Here is a 19,752-nt window from a genome sequence, read left to right on the forward strand (position 1 = left end):
ATCTGTCTGTCTTAATCCACCGCTCTGGTTTTTTTTTTAAACATTTTTTTTATGCAAATAAGAAATAAGAGAAAATATTACCGAAATAAGCACTAGCCTAGAGACAGTACCCTATAAATCTCAGCTCTCTCATTAGCCTACAGCCAAACCTTCGCTCTGATTGGTCGATGCAATGACGTCCCGTGACGTTGAACGCTCTTTATAATTTCTTTTTTTTTTTTATTATCTTGACTGAACTGAGAGTAGCATGTCACCAAACTCGTTTCCCTGTTAAAGTTGACGACAATGTCTCGATTCTGAAAGTCCGTCTTACATACATCGAATGCATTTGTAATTTGGCTGTTACCATTTCTTTTAAGAGTTTGGTCTTAAAACTTTTTTCCGGAGGGTGGAAGGAATCAACAAGTAGTTGGAAACTTTGAAAAACCCAAACCATCCTCACAGGATGGACAACTCCACAACGATGAAAGTCATGGTAAGAAATCTGACGCTTAGTTTCTGTGATTCTTTTATGCTGTTTTGTTTGAGGCTAACTTGGGCAGGCATGATATCTCTGTCAATTTATCTAAGTATTTTTTTTAAACTTGGTTTATTACTCTGAAATGACTTGTCGCCAACATATTCACCAAACGTGTTTTTCCGTCCGTCTGCGGTGTTTTTCAATTGTTTTCTCACTGTTTTTGTGTCGCGATTTTTATATGTCTTGCCAGGTTGAAATGTATTTCAACTGACAAAACGCGTCTCGAGACACTTGCGTTCTGTTCTATTCGTTGCTTTGCGGTCTGAACGGCCACTGTTAGATTCGTTGTCTGATCTGTCATGCCACTCTACGCTTTGGTTGGTTACAAAGTCAATGTCACAGTGTGCTTCTTTATCAAACTTGACCGAATAGGCGAACAGTGTTCCCCCCCTCTTTTCTATCGATTAATCAAACGGTAGATGGTGGCTCTTTTTTTATTCATTGACTCTTGCTAAATCGCTGTGATGTATTTTTCGTCTAAAATTGAAAATTTGCCTTCAAATGTGTTAGTAAATGTAAATAATGAACTCTTTTTAACACACTGTATAAATTGCGCACGCAGTTAGGCCATGCTGAACAAAACATTCCTGTTTTTTAGTCTTTTGCTATGACATTCAGAAGTTCAAGAACCTAGTATTAGTCACAGACGTTTATTTTTACCAGAATATTATGTATCGATAGGGATTTTTTGATTTCATCACTAAATATGTACTCAAACTACTTAAATACACAATTATTATTATTATTAACATTTTTTTTTTATTTTTTATCATTGTAGTCTCAACCTAGAGATTTGTTTACCTAGACAGCATTATGGGCATCATATAGGCAACTCACTATGTCTTGAGGCACAGCCTTACCTTTTGGTGTTAATTGGAATCTTTTTATGATAAACTGTGCAGTTTCCAGTCTTTTCGTCTCAAATGAAACCTCATCATGGGAGTGTTTTCTGAGAGTAGTCCCAGTGTGAAGTTTATTCCACATTGAAAGAGCCATTCACTGCCCTTCTGTTGTTTTTTCCAGTTCTGTTCTGCCAAAAGTGCCACTATAAAAATGCTTCACTCACAGAATGCAGAGATTCACCTTTAAAACTTTCCCCTGAGCCCATAGGCACACTTTTGCTCATACTGCATATCCTTAACTAAAAAGTCTATACACCGTGCCCTAAAGATAGTGTATTGCAGAGGCTATCAACTGACCCTTACATAAGAAATTAAGGTGCAACCCAACGTAATGGTAAAGCAATAACCAATATCCAATGAATGTAGTCTGGGTCGTATAGTCTTTTATGTTGTGTACATTTATTACATGCTTTTAAGTTCATTTTGCTATTGTTACTATTCACAATTAGATGGTTGGTTGCATTTTATTTGTCTATCATTATCAACCCTGTAAGAACATAGCCATCTTTGGGCTGTGATCCACCAGGTCTATTGATACTACTAAGGAAGGTTGGTGCTTTGAACATGTGTAATTTTGGGGCATTTGACAAAGATTAGATAATGAAATCATGATCCTAGAAATAAGTGATCTTTTTAAAGGGATAGTTCACCCAAAATTTACAATTCTCTCATTTACTCACCATAATGCCATCCCAGATGTTTGACTTTTTCATCTGCTGATTTAACAAAAAAAAAAAAAAAAAAAAGCTCTGTTGGTCCATACAATGCAAGTGAATGGATACCAAAATTGTGAAGTTCCAAACGGTCATAAAGGCAGCATAAAAGTCATCCATAAGTTTAATCCATGTCTTGAGAAGCAATATGATCATTGTGGGTGAGAAACAGATCAATATTGAAGTTATTTTTTACTATCAGTCTCCACATTCACATTCTTCTTTTGTTTATGGTGATTTGCATTCTTTGTGTTTTTCACCACCTACTGGTCAGGGAGGAGAATTTATGGTAAAAACTGAATTAAATATTCCTCCACACTCATAAAGGTATAGATTTAACCACTGGAGTCTTATGGGTTACTTTTGTGCTGTGTTTATGTGCATCACATCTTTGTGTTCAGCAGAAGAAAGTCATGCACATCTGGGATGGCATGAGGGTGAGTAAATTATGAAATATTTTTCATTTTGGTGAACTATCCCTTTAAGTATATGTCCAGACCATATTGTTATTGTTACCTTGACAATCTCCTTTTGATGTCAACACATTTTCCCGATTAGCCTCAGGTGAACTCGCCACAGGTTGGACCCAAGTGGTTATTCTTTATGTGTTTATTTAAATGAAAGGGCAGAGATTGTTTGCAATGTGACTGTTTATGCCTTCTGTAAACTTAGCTTAGTTATGAATCTGCTCTTGTTGGTTGGTTTCTGGATGGAGATAGTTCATCCTTGCCAGTCTGCATAGCTCACACATTCCTAGGCCAGTGAGAGCGGATGGGGAGGGGGTTGGATTGAGGCATACGGCTCCCACTGTAAACTTCCTACACAGATGGCAGTGACAGGAATCAGATCTTTGTATACTTTTTCCACCCACACACACACAAACATTTAGCATTTAATTAGAATAGCTAAAGGGTCCCTACTTGCAGTTTTTGTCACGTTTTGAACAGATTTTTTCTCCCTCTTGACTTTTAACTCACTCACACTCTTTAGATATTATCGAAGTGTGCTCTCTTGGGTGTGGGCATGGACCGGAAACATGCACGCTATCTCTCCAGGCCGCTCAAAGTCACTCCGAAATCCAAACATTACATGTGCTTCATACTTTGGGATCCACAAGAAAGACTCCAGAGCGGGGGTCCACATCCCACTGCTCATTATGAGCCTTTTAAAGCCTCTTTCCACCATAAGATGTTTATAGAATCCACATTTACGAGCAGACAGGAAGGGGGAAGATGGCTATATGCAATTAAATGAAAGGCTCATTATCAGAGTAATTAGAACGGTGTGGGAGTGTGTGTTAGAAATTTTGCAGTATATGTTCATTATGTTGCTTTGTCTGTTCTGTGCCCACAATAAACAAACTGGGTACTTGGGCCCATTACTTAGTTTATACTGAGATGACAAGCACATTTGTCCTATCTTAAAGTTTTGGGACTATATTGAGGGTTTTCAATCATGGGGAACCTGGAAATATCAAAGAGTTTTAGAGTTGTGATTTCCAGGCCTGTAAAATCTTAAATAATTGTGGAATTTATTTGAAATTTTTTGGTAGTAAATATACTTTTATCTAGTTTTGCTCAAGCATTTTTTTTGTTTTGTTTCAAGCAAGCGTGAAAACATCAGTTTGTCTGTAGAAAGACTAGCCTAATTGGAGACATTTATACACTAAAAATGTATAATTGATTGAATATATTGGGCTAATTACAAATATTGGACTTGACATACCATTGAAAATCTGCCTTGGAATCTCTATGAAATATAAAAATTATGAATAACTAGAAAGGTTGTGGAAAAATAATGATAATATATTATTAAAAAAATTATGGGTTTTCCAATGGCCGATGCAATATCTAGAGAGCAGGATGGTAATATAAATGCAGATGAACATAATACATTTTAACAAAAGCAAATCAGATAAAAAATATAAAAAATCTATGTAATATTTCCTCAAATTTGCATAAACTTGAGAAGAAAGAGCCTTGAAAACAAAGTGTTGACTATCCATTGAGACAGCTATGGTAGATTTTGAAACTGACACAAGTGAAAGTGAAAACTCTTGTTAATCGGCCAAGTGAACACTGTTATCGGCCGATGCAGATAATTGCAAAATGGCCAAATATTGGCCAATATATCGGCCTATCACTTGTTAGAACCCTCTATTATTTGAGTGTGTTGTTTTGTTGATTCTTTCAATTACACAAAATATACCTTTCACATGTGGAATAATTATTTATTTTTCTTTCCCGTGACATATGTTATATGATAGAAAATATTTTTTTACAGTCAGTGTGAAAGCATCTTTATTTGTGTGGGTTTGTGGTCCGGAATCTATCTAACGTTTTTTCTTTCTTTTGCCATTTAGCTCTAAATAGGAGAGGCGAGTTTGTCTGTCCATGTTTCATTTATTTCTAAGGTGGCCACACCTTACAGGTCACTGCACCCAGATTCAGTATCTGAACTGGAGATGTATTACATATAGACTATTACAATGCACCTGCTATTCAGCTACCCTTCTATTCAGTTCCCATTGACTCCAGTTAAAACGCTGATTGTGTGCGCTTGATCCTCGGTGTGTGTGTGGGTATTCACACATACCCCCTATCCAGTGTCTTCGAACAATAATTACCTGCTGCTTTTACTTTCAAATTGAACAGTCATTGGCGATCCATTGAAAACAACACCCATTCTGTCCTTCATTCTTATGTTTTCTTCTCCCATGATTTTACAAGTGAATCACAGATTGGATAACCTGTTACTGTGGCAAACGGCTTGAATTGAATTAGGGTTTGTTCTTAAATATAGGAAATTACATGAGGGTGTTATGCCTCATTTAAGAGGATGGTGTCAGCTTGGTCACATCTTGGAATACCATGAGTATTCACTTTGAAGGTGGGAGTATTCTTGTAAATACATATCTTATTATTGTGTCACTATTCTGGCCGCCAATCACTTGCACTGTATGGACTTAACAGAGCTGAAATATTCTTCTACAAATATTCGTTTGTGTTCAGCAGAAGAAAGTCATAAACATCTGGGATGGCATGAGGATGAGTAAATGATGAGAGAATTATATTTTTGTTGAAAAAAAATAAATATGTATATAATATATATATATTAGTGCTGTCAATCGATACAAATTTTTAATCAAATTAATTACATGGTGTCCCGATTAATTAATCGCATATACAAATATTTGCTGAGAAAGCCCCTTATATAACAATAATTCAATATATAATGATGAAATAATTATACATTATCTTTATATATATATATATATATATATATATATATATATATATATATATATATATATATATCTATATATATCATTAAAATGCATTACATTCTTGTGGCAGAAGTGTTAATCGTTTATAAGACTTTAGAAAAAAAAAGTGGCTTTAGAATACAATGTATTGTTTACTACCATATTATTGAACATAATCCAATCATTGGCACACAGTCCACAGCAATCCATTTCACAAGTGAATTTCTCAATCAGTTGGAGATTTATTATGAGCGCTTGTTTAAGGACCTGTCAATTTACACCTGCGTCAGACATGCTTTTGTAGCGTCTCGGGTGCGTTGCGTCATAAACATAAATTTTTAGGTCACTGTGTCAAGTTAAATATAGTTTAATGCTTAGAACACCATTTAATCTTGAGATTAAATCGACAGCCCTAAAAAAATATATATATATATATATATATATATATATATACACACATACACACACACACACACACACACACACACACACACACACACCGATCAACCACAACATTAAAACCACCTACCTAATATTGTGTAGGTCCCCCTCGTGCTGCCAAAAAAGCACCAACCCACCTGTCTGAATAGCATTCTGAGATGCTATACTTCTCACCACAATTGTACAAAGTTATTTGAGTTACCCTAGACTTTGTCAGTTCGAACCAGTCTGGCCATTCTCAGTTGACTTTACTCATCAACCAGGCGTTTCCATCCACAGAACTGCTGCTCACTGGATGTTTTTGGCACCATTCTGAGTAAATTCTAAAGACTGTTATGTGTGAAAATCCCAGGAAATCAGCTGTTACAGAAATACTCAAACTAGCCTGTCTGGCACCAACAATAATCCACTTGATTATCTAATCGGCCAATCGTGTGGCAGCAGTGCAGTTCATAAAATCAGGCAGACATGGGTCTGGAGCTTCAGCTAATGTTTGTTCACATCAACCATCAGAATGGGAAAAAAATGTGATCTCAGTGATTTGGACCTTGGCATTATTGTTGGTGCCAGATGGGCTGGTTTGAGGATTTTTGTAATTGCTGATCAAGGACAAAATACATTTTCATTGATTTAATTCCCTTTAAATACCCGTTCTTTCATTTATATCAGATTTATTCAAACACAGAGCAAGGATGTGGTAAAGAAACTGATATACCGGAACGTTAGCTGAACTGTTCTTAAAGAGACAATACCATTTTAATGTTTGTCATACATAATGCAAACTCGGTGTAAATATTAAAAATTATACAAATAAAAGAACGTGACAATGTGTATTAAATGTGTACATTTGCATATATTTAAAGGGGCAATAATACATTATTAAATATTTTAACTTCATCAAACACTTTAAATATTGAAGAATTTAACCTACAGCATCTATGCATTGGTTTGGTGAAACTTTGCAAAGAGTTTAGGCAGTTCTGGCTCTTGCTGCCATATATTTTTTTAACTCCTCTAAATCCATGTAGAAGTGTTCATTCCTATACAATATTTCCTTAAAAGACTTGGGGCTGAAAGGTGTGGTGCTCAAAAATAGTGGTCATTTGGTCATTTTATTGTAAATTCCTTTTGGAACAACTTTAAAGCTTCTCAACCATTATTATTCTCCCATCTAAAAAGTTCTGTGAAGGCATCATTGTGCCAAAATCCCCTAGACTTCATTACATTGACAGCATGTTTAAATGAACTAGGAGTCTGTTGTGATTTCAAACTTCAGCTGTCAAAACTCACATACCATGCCTTTAATCTGCTTTAAGATGCTTCTTTCTTTCTTTCTTTCTTTCTTTCTTTCTTTCTTTCTTTCTTTCTTTCTTTCTCTTACTGTAAAACCTGTAAACATTTCTAACTTGAAGCATTTAAAAGTATTTTAAACTTTCAGACAAGATTTTGTCCAACCAAAATTATAGTTTGTATCAACAAATTTGATGTATCTAGTTTAATCAGACTTTTGTACCACACAAAATAAAAACATCAATGTCTACGTTTTCCCAACCACCTAAGCCCACTATTTTTTTTAATATATATATATATTTTCTTTTTTTTCTACAGCACTTTTCAAACAAAGTATAAAGCTTAACCCTATAAAGCCTAACATTTGAAATAATAGTCAGAAAATGTTTTATTTAAAAAGTTTTGTTATAAAATTGCCTTCAGATCAAAAGGTTTTTAACATCATGAGAAACATTTCAGGCGCGTGCGTGTGTGTGTTACACACTGATTGGCCACAATATTAAAACCACTGACAGGTGAAGTAAATAACATTTATTATCTCATTACAATGTGTGGGATATATTAGGCAGCAAGTGAACAATCAGTTCTTGAATTTCATGTGTGGGAAGCAGGAACAATGGGCAAGCATAAGGATCTAAAGCGACTTTGACAAGGGCCAAATTGAGATGCTAAATGGCTATTTGGAGCTCTGTGCATTTGTTAGGTGCTAGGAAGTGTTATAAAGCTTTAAATCACGATCGTACCTAGACACTGCAATTACGAGATGAACGGTGAAAAAGGAGTTATATTTTGGTCAGTTCTCACCCAAATCCAACTTGATCGCTTTAAAAGACATCAATTAAACCACTGGAGTCTGATGGCTTACAATTATGCTGACTCTATCTCCTTTTTGAAGCTTTTGGAGTTCTGGTCACCATTCACTTGCATAACTTGTTTGCACATGACGTCATGTCACTGCATTGCTGTGGCGCAAAATGCAGATGGAGGGCAGCAAGTGATTTTCTACATAGGAAAGCACTATCACAAACTCAAAATGCCTATGTTTTGCATCGTTTACTGTTGCTCAAATCGACCAAACCGAGAAACCTCAAGGAGCTTTTATCATGTACCAAAAGTTGTTGTTCATGAGGGAGAAAATGCAAGTAATTGACTGAAAAAAGCAGGAAAAAAATGGCTTGTAAACCTGCATCTGCGGTCTGGAGGAGCCGAGTCGAAAAATGCTCATGTGTGCAGTGAGCACGTCGTCAAAGGTAAGTTAATACTTATGTGGCTATGTTTTTGTAACGCTAGCTGTTTCCGTACTTTGTAAAGTTAAAGTCATTGTTTTTTCTTTTCTTTGAGTTTGTACCTCTGTTACTGAACAAAAATACGTAACGATAGCGAAGCTAATTACAAAGTATTTGCAGGCGAATGGAAATTTCTTACCCTGCCATGCAATTACTTTTCCATCTTGTTTCGTTATCCATGTCATTAGTGGCGTTTCAGCGGACCTTTGAGAGTGGTTAACCTAATCACATAAAGTAAACAACCGTAACGCTAACATCGAGAGGCGCCGCAGCGTTTAATATTTGTTGCTAGGTTAATCCACAGGACAAAAAAAGAAGTCTCACTCACCCGGGCGAGTTGAAGGATGTCTGGAGAACATGGTAGTTGCTTATATGTACTGCCTCGATGGCAGGCAAATATTCAGTTGAAAAATCGCTCCTCTTCAAAACACAAGGATCACGTCCAACATATGTTGTGATTTTCTTTTTATATCTTTCTCTTGTAATCGCGTCTAAACTAGTAAAGTTACGGGTGTTCCTCCATCTCGTCCATTCTGCTTTTCACTTCCTGCCCTCCATCTGAATTTTGCGCATCATATCACATGACTGCAAACAAGCTATTGTATGGACCTACAGAGCTGAAATATTCTTCTAAAAATCTTTGTGTTCAGCAGAAGAAAGAAAGTCATACAAATTTGAGATGACTTGAGGGTGAGTAAATGATGAGAGAATATTCTTTTGGGTGAACTATCCTTTTAAAGGGCTTACAAACTTACCTTTGCACAGTAAATACTTAAAAATGTATCCAAAATGGTGTATTCTGTTCATGTATAATTTAACTCTTTACACTACACTTCTAGAATTACTTGAGTCTGACATTTTGCAAATGCCTGAATTAATGTTCACCTTGAATAGGTCAAAGAATGCATTGAGCGTAAAAACAGAGCAGCCGGCACTGCACCTCCTGCCTGTGTGAGCGATGGGAAAGGCATTTTCCACAAAGCCTCTGTCTAATGTGAGCACTGAGCTGAGGCTAGGTAATAAGTGAGGCAGCTCAGCATGTTGTTGGCCTAATGTCATGGGAAGATGTTTTCAGGCTTAAAATGCCATCTTACACCATTTATATTGTGCATTAGTGGCACTGCTGATCGTACTGTATCTCAGTTGAGTGCAATAAACAGCTTTTTGTTTTTTTTTGTGCAAGGTGTGTTTGTTATTGTCGCAAACTGGGAAAACTGTTGCATCTTTTCTTTTATTAGGGAGATGAATGGTTAAAAGATTAACCAAAAGAAGAGTTTAGGATATTGTAGCTCTCCAATAAAATCATACGAAATTCATTTGACTTGTTCTTGATAATCAGTTAACTACAGTTGACTACAAAGAGATGAGTCATCTTGACTTAAAGCTTTTTATTGGACAAGACTTTGATCTCTGATGCATAGTCAGGCTATTTACTTCTTGAAGTTTCCATGAAAGGGCTGTGAAGAAATGGAAATATTTAATGGCAATTTAAATTTGGTAAGGAGGGGTTTAGGTTGTTATTTAACTTCGGCTTTGGCTGCCATTAACTACGTTTCCATCCAAGTGTTATTTTTTGTGACAAAAAGAGTAGAGCGCATCATAAAGTTTACCGCTATAGCTTATGGAAACATAAATTATTTCAAAAATTTCACAAGTGTTGACATAATTTTCCATTTAACTCTAGCGCATAAGCTCTTTAGTTTCGGTTCTTCAGATGTCACAAACTGGTTTTGAACCACTTTGTCGATATAGTCACATGACAGAATTTACCCCAGTTGTTAGCCTGTGTTAATCATGATGAATGTATACATCCTTGAATGCAAATTAAATGTACGTGAAGCATTTCTCGCACTGTTATGGATTGGTCTTAACGGCATACCTGGACAGATCCGATGCTGCAAATACATCTGCGTCATGACACTTCCAGGAGTGCAAACACAAATATCTCATATCATGGAGAACAAATGAATGGCCACTCTTTGCGATTAATTTAATCATGGTAGACATCTGTTTATCTGTTATAATTTCTTTTCCACACCACTCAAAATAATAGACTGCTGTCATGGAATTAGCCCACTATACAAAAATACATAATTTCTGTTCACAAAGATGTTTTAAATGTAAAAATAAATACATAATATTTGGAGAAAAGTTTCAGTGTGCCTTTTTGGAACATTTAAAATATAGCCCAATTCTATAAAATTATTGTTTAGCTTACTTTTGAAAAAATGCCAGCAAAATTCCCTGTAATAAATAAAATACCAAACGAATAAAGCATTCAATAAAAAAATTAATTACCAAATAAAATATAATATTGTTAGACCAATTAAATTGCCTTTTCTTTACACAAACTTGAATTAGCCTTACCTTGTTCTGTAGATGAAAAAAAAGTCAGCTAAATGACATTCTCAGAACTTTTTGTCCAATGCTGAGTTCACTTTCAGAAAACTAGCTTTTGAACATGAAACTTTTAAATCTAACCCTCTTTACCTCGGATCGCATTTATCGAGCTTCTACAGAAAATGTAAATTTCATTATGATGCTAAAATTAGTTTGAGATGACAATTAAATTCAGTTGGTCATTATAGTTGCTGGACAAATGTGGGATAGAATGCAGTTGTGATGGCAATGCTTTATATTATTGTTCAATATAGCCTATTGAATATCAGGAATGTGTCATACATTTATGCATTTGGCAGACGCTTTTATCCAAAGCGACTTACAGTGCAATTATTACAGGGACAATCCCCCCGGAGCAACCTGGAGTTAAGTGCCTTGCTCAAGGATACAATGCTGGTGGCCGTGGGGAACAAACCAGCGACCTTATGATTAACAGTTATGTGCTTTAGGTCACCACCACTCCATATGTATGTAAATATGTAAACTATATACACCACATCAATTGTTCTTTAATAGATGCGCACACAGCATATACACATCGATTGAGGGTCATTATACTAAGACAGAAGGTTTTCCCCCACTACTTGGTGCAGGTTGCCAGCTTGAACAGGGCCATGGTGATTCGCTTTAGGGTCTTAACAGGTGGCAACCTGCGATCAGGATTTGGGAAGATTGCACAACATCAGGACCAATATTACAGTCCTATCAGAAGGGCAACTGCTCCCTTTTGATTGCAATTCCTCTTCTGATTGCATTTATTTGTGAAATGGTGAAAGGTACACAATTAGTGATATACACACATTTCTTTACGGAAACGGCTTAAGTGCAGATTTCTTTTGCAATTAACCAAAAATTATGCAATAAAGAAACCATATCAAAGTTTGCCTAAATGTAAAATATCAAACCAGTTGTAATGGAAGACATAAAGCATGCTAACTAAGTTTATCAGAGATAAGAAAGTTATCTCTTCATGGTTCAGAGCAAAATAAGACTTTTAAGTTGAAATTATACAAAATGAAGTTGGTTGGCCTTATTTTCTAGTTAAAGGGATGGTTCACCCAAAAAGTTTAATTATTTTATTTACTTACTCTCATCGTATTTAAACCTATATGTCTTGCTTTGTTCCATTGAACACAAAAGGAGAAATTTAACAAAACGGGCATGGGGCTCCATTCCATACAATGAAAGTGAGTGGTGACCAAGCGCTGTCAAGTAACAAAAGACAGAGTAGAATAATAAAATAGTCCTATGACTCAACGGACTGAAATTAGACTGAGTCTTAAAGTCATTTACTGAATATCTTGCATTATAAATCTAGCTTGACAGCTAAGATCACTTCACTTTTATTTGAAAACTTTTTTATTTTTTTTACTAAACTTCTTGAAAAATAAAATGTATATTTCTAGACTCGTGTTGTAATGACGTCAACGATTTTAATGGTTTTTTAAACATATCCAAGCCTTTATTTGAGGTGTGAAATTGTCTGATCAACGCAGTCGCTTTGTACCTTACTCGCAAGTTGTGCAGAACCGCAAAGTGGTCGTACGGAAGAAGTACACTGTAAATCGCCAATATTTTTTTTTTTTATCACTCTTTCTTTGGTCTTTCATCATATTTGTCTGTCTTTCTCATGTGCTCTTCCCCTTTTTAAAGGAAAGAGATTGGGACAGTCCTGTTTGGTTTTTATTCACTATGTTCTGTGTTTAGGTAAGCAAAAAAGCTTCAGGAAGTCTGAAATGTGAAGTCTGTGCCGTAGTGGCTGTCTCAAGCTATTAATATCCTCCCACGCATACTAAGGACAGCAGCCCATCCGCCTGATCTCTCAGCTAAGGGCTTAGAGACACCCCCCATCAACTTAATAGGGCTGAAAAATCACACTCCCCAGACTGGAGCTTTTAGGAGGCTTCAAAATCTACTGTCCAAACGCAGTCAATCTGCATTTGTGGTTTGGGGTTGTGATGTAATTGTAAAGATGAAAATTGATGTTGACAGATTTTAGTAGAGAATATTGCATTATTAAAGGGAAGGTTCACCTAAAAATGTATGTTTAACTTTCTTCTTTTGGAAGTCAAAAGGTGATGTTGGGCAGAATTTGAGCCCCAGTCACCATACAAAGTTGTTTGGAACAAGTTGAGTGTGAGTAAATATTTAATAGTATTTGTCGAAGTGCTGTTCGGCTCCTGTGTGTGTGTGTGTGTGTGTGTGTGTGTGTGTGTGTGTGTGTGTGTGTGAGCGTGTATTTATCACTTTGTGGGGACCAAATGTCCCCATAAGGATAGTAAAACCCGAAATTTTTGACCTTGTGGGGACATTTTGTTGGTCCCCATGAGGAAAACAGCTTATAAATCATACTAAATTATGTTTTTTGAAAATGTAAAAATGCAGAAAGTTTTCTGTGAGGGTTAGGTTTAGGGGTAGGGTTAGGTTTAGGGGATAGAATATAAAGTTTGTACAGTATAAAAACCATTATGTCTATGGAAAGTCCCCATAAAACATGGAAACACAACATGTGTGTGTGTGTGTGTGTGTGTGTGTGTGTGTGTGTGTGTGTGTGTGTGTGTGTGTGTGTGTGTATACAGTATGTGTGTGTTTGTTTTGATGGCACAGCATAAAGCTGAATGCCAAATGAAGCCTTCACATTGTCTGGCTGTTTCCTGTGTTCCCTTAGAGGAGCCATTTACAGATTTTCACATGCTCGTTCTAGGGCTAGGCGATATGGACCAAAAAATCAAAAAACTTTATTTTTAGGCTGAATGGTGATTCACGATATATCTCTGTATTTTCTACGAAGTGGACTAATTGTTCAGTTGTAAGTCAAAGCCACATGCGAGATGGTAAATGAAGCTTGCAATACGCTTTTTTCAGGGCGGAAGACTTTTCGGGTTGAGAAGGTTTCGCGGCCGGGGTTGCAGCAGCAGCACAAAGTTTAACACATAACTCAGTTTACGATGCTGTTGTAAATGGTGGAAGAGATTTGAAGTGCTTCCACTTTTGGATGCAGCCTGTTTATGGTATTCTCTACAGATTACATGTAGGGCTTGACATGCACTGTGATGTGCTTGTACTTCGGATATGTAAATTGGTCATTCACTTTTCAGAGTAAAAAAGTTACTTGTCCAGAGAGAAAACGTAGTGGTTACATACTCAAGTAACATGTTAGAGTTTCTGTTGTATGTTTTCTTAAATTACGACATTGCCAACCTAATCGTATTATACCTATGCGATCAACTAGATTCTCTTGGACAGAGCAAGTGAACTGCACTGGGTAGGGGACGTTTCAGTATTCTTTACTGAAATGTGATTATTTTTGACACCAGCTTCAATACCACAACAAATAATAGCCTAACACTAATTTGTTAATTATTAGGGATGCACCGATCCTATACCTGGATCGGTTTCTGCTCCTATAATGGCATTTTTAAATGGATAGAGTATCGGTCCGATAAGCACGATCCAAATCCGATACTGTGTGTTAGTTTAGACCCACACTTTTAGCCTTCACGTGGTGCGCAATATTTGTGCTCTACTAACGAACCATATCTCAGATGTAGATATTCAATACTTCGGTTCACTTATAATATTCATTTAGAATGGCACTGGATGTGCATTTTACCAGAATTTGAATAAAAGCTAATTAAACTACTGTGAACTTTCCTACAAACAGACACATACAGGACTTCCTGGAGAGTTCAGAATGTCAAAATAAAAGCGTGAGGGTTTAAAATGTAACACTTTATTTAAAATTATTATTTGTTTACAAATAATAATAATAGTTAAGTTGAATGGGTGAAATAACTGTGTGAATGAAAAGTGAGCTGATATCTTATAACTAAATTGAACAAAAAAAGAGATCTGAATCCTTTGAAGTCCAGATACAAGTAAAAAAAAAAAAAAAAGCTATACATTTATATTGAAATAATGTGTAGTTAGAGGTTTGCGTTTATTTACATATTAGAGAGCACACCTTATTGCTTCCACTCAATAATGCAAAAAAGAACACTGGTGTCGGATCGGGATCGATAACTGCCGATACTGAGATTTCCGGAATCGGATCGGAAGAGAAAAAGTGGTAACGGTGCATCCCTATTAATTATAAAAGAATTAAGTTCTCAAGTTATTATTCAAGATTAGTAATAAACAGTCAGCAATAAAATAACAAAAATAATAGCAATGAATAGGAAAATACACTATAGATTAAAAAAAAAAACCTTGTTATGGTAAGCGTAATTTTACAAAGCTCTTTACCAAATATCTTTTGCCTAGATATGTGTTTGTCATGGGATTCCCATAAAACTATTATAAAAGGGAACCTCACTGTGCTATATCATCAGATTATGTTTACTTGAAGACATACTAGTACACCCAAAACATGAATATTCTGTTATTTACTCATGTCATTCCAAACATGTATGACTTGCATTCCTTTTTGAATTTTGGATAAGTTATCAACATCAACAGCTATCAACATCTCCTTTAGTGTTCCATGGAAGAAATTAAGTCATAGTGGTTTGGAACAACATGAGGACAGAATTTAAATTTTAGGTGAACTATCCCTTTAAAGGTGTCCTTCGTAGTTTTTGTTCTAGGTTGTCTTGGACTAGTGGTGTGGATGCACCATTATACAAATATAATAGTTTTCTGTTAACAATGCCATTGTAGAAATTCACTACAATGGTAACAAAAACCTATTATTTTATGACTTGATTGAATTAAGATTGAATGGCATTGCATGATTACTAAACCTTAAAAGGCGGCGTTTTGATATATATTCTGCATTCAGCGCTCCAGTCAGTGCTGTGTGAGCAAGTGGTGCCTTGTAGCGGTCTGGATGGTGTTATCCATTATACTACTATAATACAGAATTTAAAAGGGGGTTTTGTTCATTGGTTAAAACTTGTTTTATTTTTCCATGATTTGGTTGACATTTCTTTGGGATTGCCCAACATTTACATAGTATGAATTTGTAATGTTCTATTATAAACGGTAAATGTATACTAAATCATTTTTAGAAGTACAAAATAAAATGTTCATATCAATCATCATGTTAGCATATTTAGGTATTGTTTAACTTTTTTGTTTGTATCTTCTATTAATCTTTTATTGTGTCTCTCTTTAAAATTTTGGCCTGTCATGTGTTTAACAAATCCAATCCATGTTCACTGGAAATTATTTATTGTTAGAACTGTTTAAAAGCATAAATTCTTAGTAAAACAGTGATCTGATGACAAAATAAGGTAAGTGGCAAAATATCAGTATCTGTATTTGGCCAAATATTTTCATATCGGTGCATCTAACCTAGGCTATTCATTTCATTGAGAAACTTTTTTGAGGAAAAAATTGCAGAGTGCACCTTTAAACATAGCTCAGTCTTTTTTCTATTTGTCGTTCTTTCTCTCTCATTGAGAGTGCACATCTATTTCCATAACAGGAGACTCTTGTCAGTATAATGCATAGAAGATTGATCCATGGATAATGTGATGCACATGATTCCATAAGGTTCCTGTTCCAAACTGCTGGAAATAATGAAGAACGGTGTGTCATCCATTAACTTACAGCTCTGATAGAAATCATCTGTTACGTACAAAAAAAAAAGTCCTGTCTGTCTGCCAATTCTAATTGCCATACATAATGAAATGCACTGTACTGCACATGTAGTGCGGATGTAGTCCTAATTGAACACGTACACATACAGTATAAACCTCAATGACTGACGGCCTTATCGTACTGTAATTCCAAACAATGAAACCTGTGACCCCATTCTAAACTAGGCAAGATTGTGCCAAGAGTGTGTGCCTGTATAAGAGAGATACAAATATGAACAGTTGCACTTTTAAATAATGAAGATTTCATGTTCTCATCTTATAGTTTTAGAGCAAGCAGCTCGCATTGTAAACTCAATTGTTTAACTGTAACAGAAGAAGCAGTGCACATAGCAATTTAATTCAGGCCAATGTCTTTGAACTGCTGTGCTCCCTAGTTTATTGTATGCAGCCATTGGCATTTGGCATTAACCAGTTCATTCATGTAACCACTGCAGTTACATTTAATTTGGTAGTCAGCCAGTCAAACAAAACTCATTCATTCTTTCTGCCCCATTCATTTTTCTGCAAATAAGAAATTAAAATTTGTGCTATGGGTAACTACTGTTTGTAGGTTCTCCACTTTCTGTTTTAATTATGGGTATGACTTCAGTTTTTCGTATTTTTGTTTGTATCCATCATTCATACTTGAAATCTCCTTTTCTTTTGATATGGAATTTTTTCTTATTCTATTCTTTTATATTTTACATTTGCATAATTCTTCTTTAAATCTTTTAACTCTCATTTATTTCGTACATACAGGGTTTCCCATGGTCATGGAAATATCAGGGAATTTTTAAATTTTAATTTCCAGGCTTGGAAAAGACATGAAAAATAGCCTAATCAAATATTGAAAACTCATGGAAATTTCGAAAGTGATCAGCTAGAAATTGCACTTTGTGAGTAGAAAATATATATTTTTAAATCCTTACCCGTTAATTGCAAAGGAATTGCAAAAATAAATCCTACATCTATTTATTTTACATCTTAGTACCTTTATGCATGTGAGAGAAATAGAACTTGAACTATTAATAACACTTTTTGCATCATGTTGTTTGTCGTTCCATGCATCTCCAACAATTACTCACTCAGACAAAAGGGAAAGGGCGTCCCCTCTATTCCGAACACACCATACTCGTGAGTTGCAAGTGCTAAGTGTTTGTGGGTTTGGAGGACTTAAACCATGGAGGTTATGGTTACCATGCTGGTTTACATCCTGACCACCTATTACAGGCCAAACTCTACCGCAGGCTGGCTGGACATGTGTGCAGTGCATTCAGAAATTATTCAGATCTTATATTCACATTTTGTTATGTTGCAGTCTTATGCTAAAATGCTTTCTTTTTCTTCTTCACCTCAATCTACGCTCCATACCCAATAATAACAAAGCAAAAATCAGATTTGAGATTATTTGCTCATTTATTAAAAAGAAAAAAAAAACTGAAATATCTCAATGACATAAGTATTAAGACCCTATGCTACAACACTTGAAATTTAGCTCAGGTGCATCCCATTTCTCTGGATCATCTTTGTGATTTTTCTACACTTTGATTGGCTAAATTCCACCTGTGGCTAAATCAATTGATTGGACATGATTTGGAAAGGCACACACCTGTCTACAAAAGGTCTTGCAGCTGAAAATGCATATCAGGCCACAAACCAAGCCATGAGGTCAAAGGAACTGTTTACAGAGCTCAGAGATAGGATTGTGTTGAGGCTTAGATCTAGGGAAGGCTACAAAAATATTAAACCAGGACTCTTCCTAGAGCTGGCCACCTGGCCAAACTGAGCAATTGGGGGAGAAGGGCCTTGGTAAGAGAGGACATCAATGGTCACTCTGGTTGAGCTCCACTGTAACACTCCACCGATCTGGGCTTTATGGCAGAGTGGAGACACAGAAACCTCTCCTCAGTGCAAGACACATAAAGCACCTAAAGGACTCTCAGACTGTGAGAAACCAGATTCTTTGGTCTGATGAATCAAAGATTGAACTGTTTGGCCTCAATTCCAAGCCTCCTGTCTGGAGGAAAACGGGCACCTCTCATCACCTGCGCAATATCACCCCAATAAGCATGGTGGTGGTAGCATCATGCTGTGTTTTTTTTTTTTCCAGCAGCAGGGACTGGGGAACTGGTTAGGATTGAAGGAAAGTTGAACACCGCAAAATACAGAAAAATCCTTAAAGAAAACCTGGTCCAGAATGCTCAGGACCTCAGAATGGGCTGAAGGTTCACCTTCCAACAGGACAATTTCCCTAAACACATATCCAAAACAATGCAAAAGTGGATTAGGGACAGCTCTGTGAATGTCCTTGTGTGGCCCAGCCAGAGCCCGGACTTGAACCCAATCAAACATCTCTGGTGAGACCTGAAAATGTCTGTTCACTGACATTGTCCATCCAACCTGACTGAGCTTGAGAGGATCTGCAGAGAAAATGGCAGAAAACCCTCAAATCCGGGTGTGCAAAGCTTGTCGCATCATTCCCAAAAAGACTTGAGGCTTTGATCGCTGCCAAAAGTGCTTCAACTAAGTACTGAATTAAGGTCTGAATACTTAATGTCACTGTGATTTATTTGAGATTTTTAATAAATTTGTCAAGTTATCACAAATATTTTTTTTGCTTTATCATTATGGATATGGAGTGTAGATTGATGTGAAAATTATAATAATAATTAAAAGCATTTTAGCATATGGTTGCAACATAACAAAATAAAGGGATCTGAATCATTTCTGAATGATTCAGTGTTTCCTGTCTTATCAGTGTTGACTGCATGTCATTTTGTGCACTGCCTTGAAGAATGTTCTGTTAGATAACCGTAATGCTCAAGCTGCTGATTTTTACAGAGAAACCTTGACCTCCTCTTGTATAAATGGATTGCCTGGGAAAGCAGGAAGCTGGTTTGTGTCTACTACTTTGTCTTATCATAATTCTAACCGGTCATGCCTATTGGCTGACATGTGTCCCTATGCTTCTGTGGCTCTTTTGTCATTGTTCACCAGCGGTATTTCGGGATAGTCTTGAAGCACTGATAATGGAGACAATAGTTAACTTTTTTCAGTTCTACCTAATAAAAGCCAGTCTAGTCTGCCTTTTCTACTCCAGAGTGACAGGGCTCAGTATGGATTTTTCTGTTGGCCCAGTTGAGCTCCTATTTCTATTGCGCTGACATGTTCGGTACATCATAGAAAACCAGGCATAAAAACACATGTAGAAGATCAAGAAATGTAAGATTAAGTCACAATTCGGGACTGAGTGAAAGTTCAATCAACTGGCCCGAAACTTTCTCACTTTTGTCCTCATTGTTGAGGCCTGCTTGTGAAAAAGTTTAAATTGTAATTGAGATTCACAGAAGAAA

General features: G+C 36.2%; 1 protein-coding gene across 1 annotated transcript in view; it reads left to right on the top strand.

Moving 5' to 3' along the window:
• The first annotated feature begins 242 nt into the window (after positions 1-242).
• The window catches only part of LOC127627943 (tumor necrosis factor receptor superfamily member 6-like), a 35,085-nt gene continuing 15,575 nt past the window's right edge, over positions 243-19,752 (top strand). The window contains exon 1 of the mRNA XM_052104566.1: positions 243-475. Within this exon, the coding sequence (XP_051960526.1) occupies positions 446-475 (30 nt within the window). The 5' untranslated portion in view covers positions 243-445. The remainder of the gene's footprint in view (positions 476-19,752) is intronic.

This window comes from Xyrauchen texanus, chromosome 34 (assembly GCF_025860055.1).
Source record: "Xyrauchen texanus isolate HMW12.3.18 chromosome 34, RBS_HiC_50CHRs, whole genome shotgun sequence".
NCBI lineage: Eukaryota > Metazoa > Chordata > Actinopteri > Cypriniformes > Catostomidae > Xyrauchen > Xyrauchen texanus.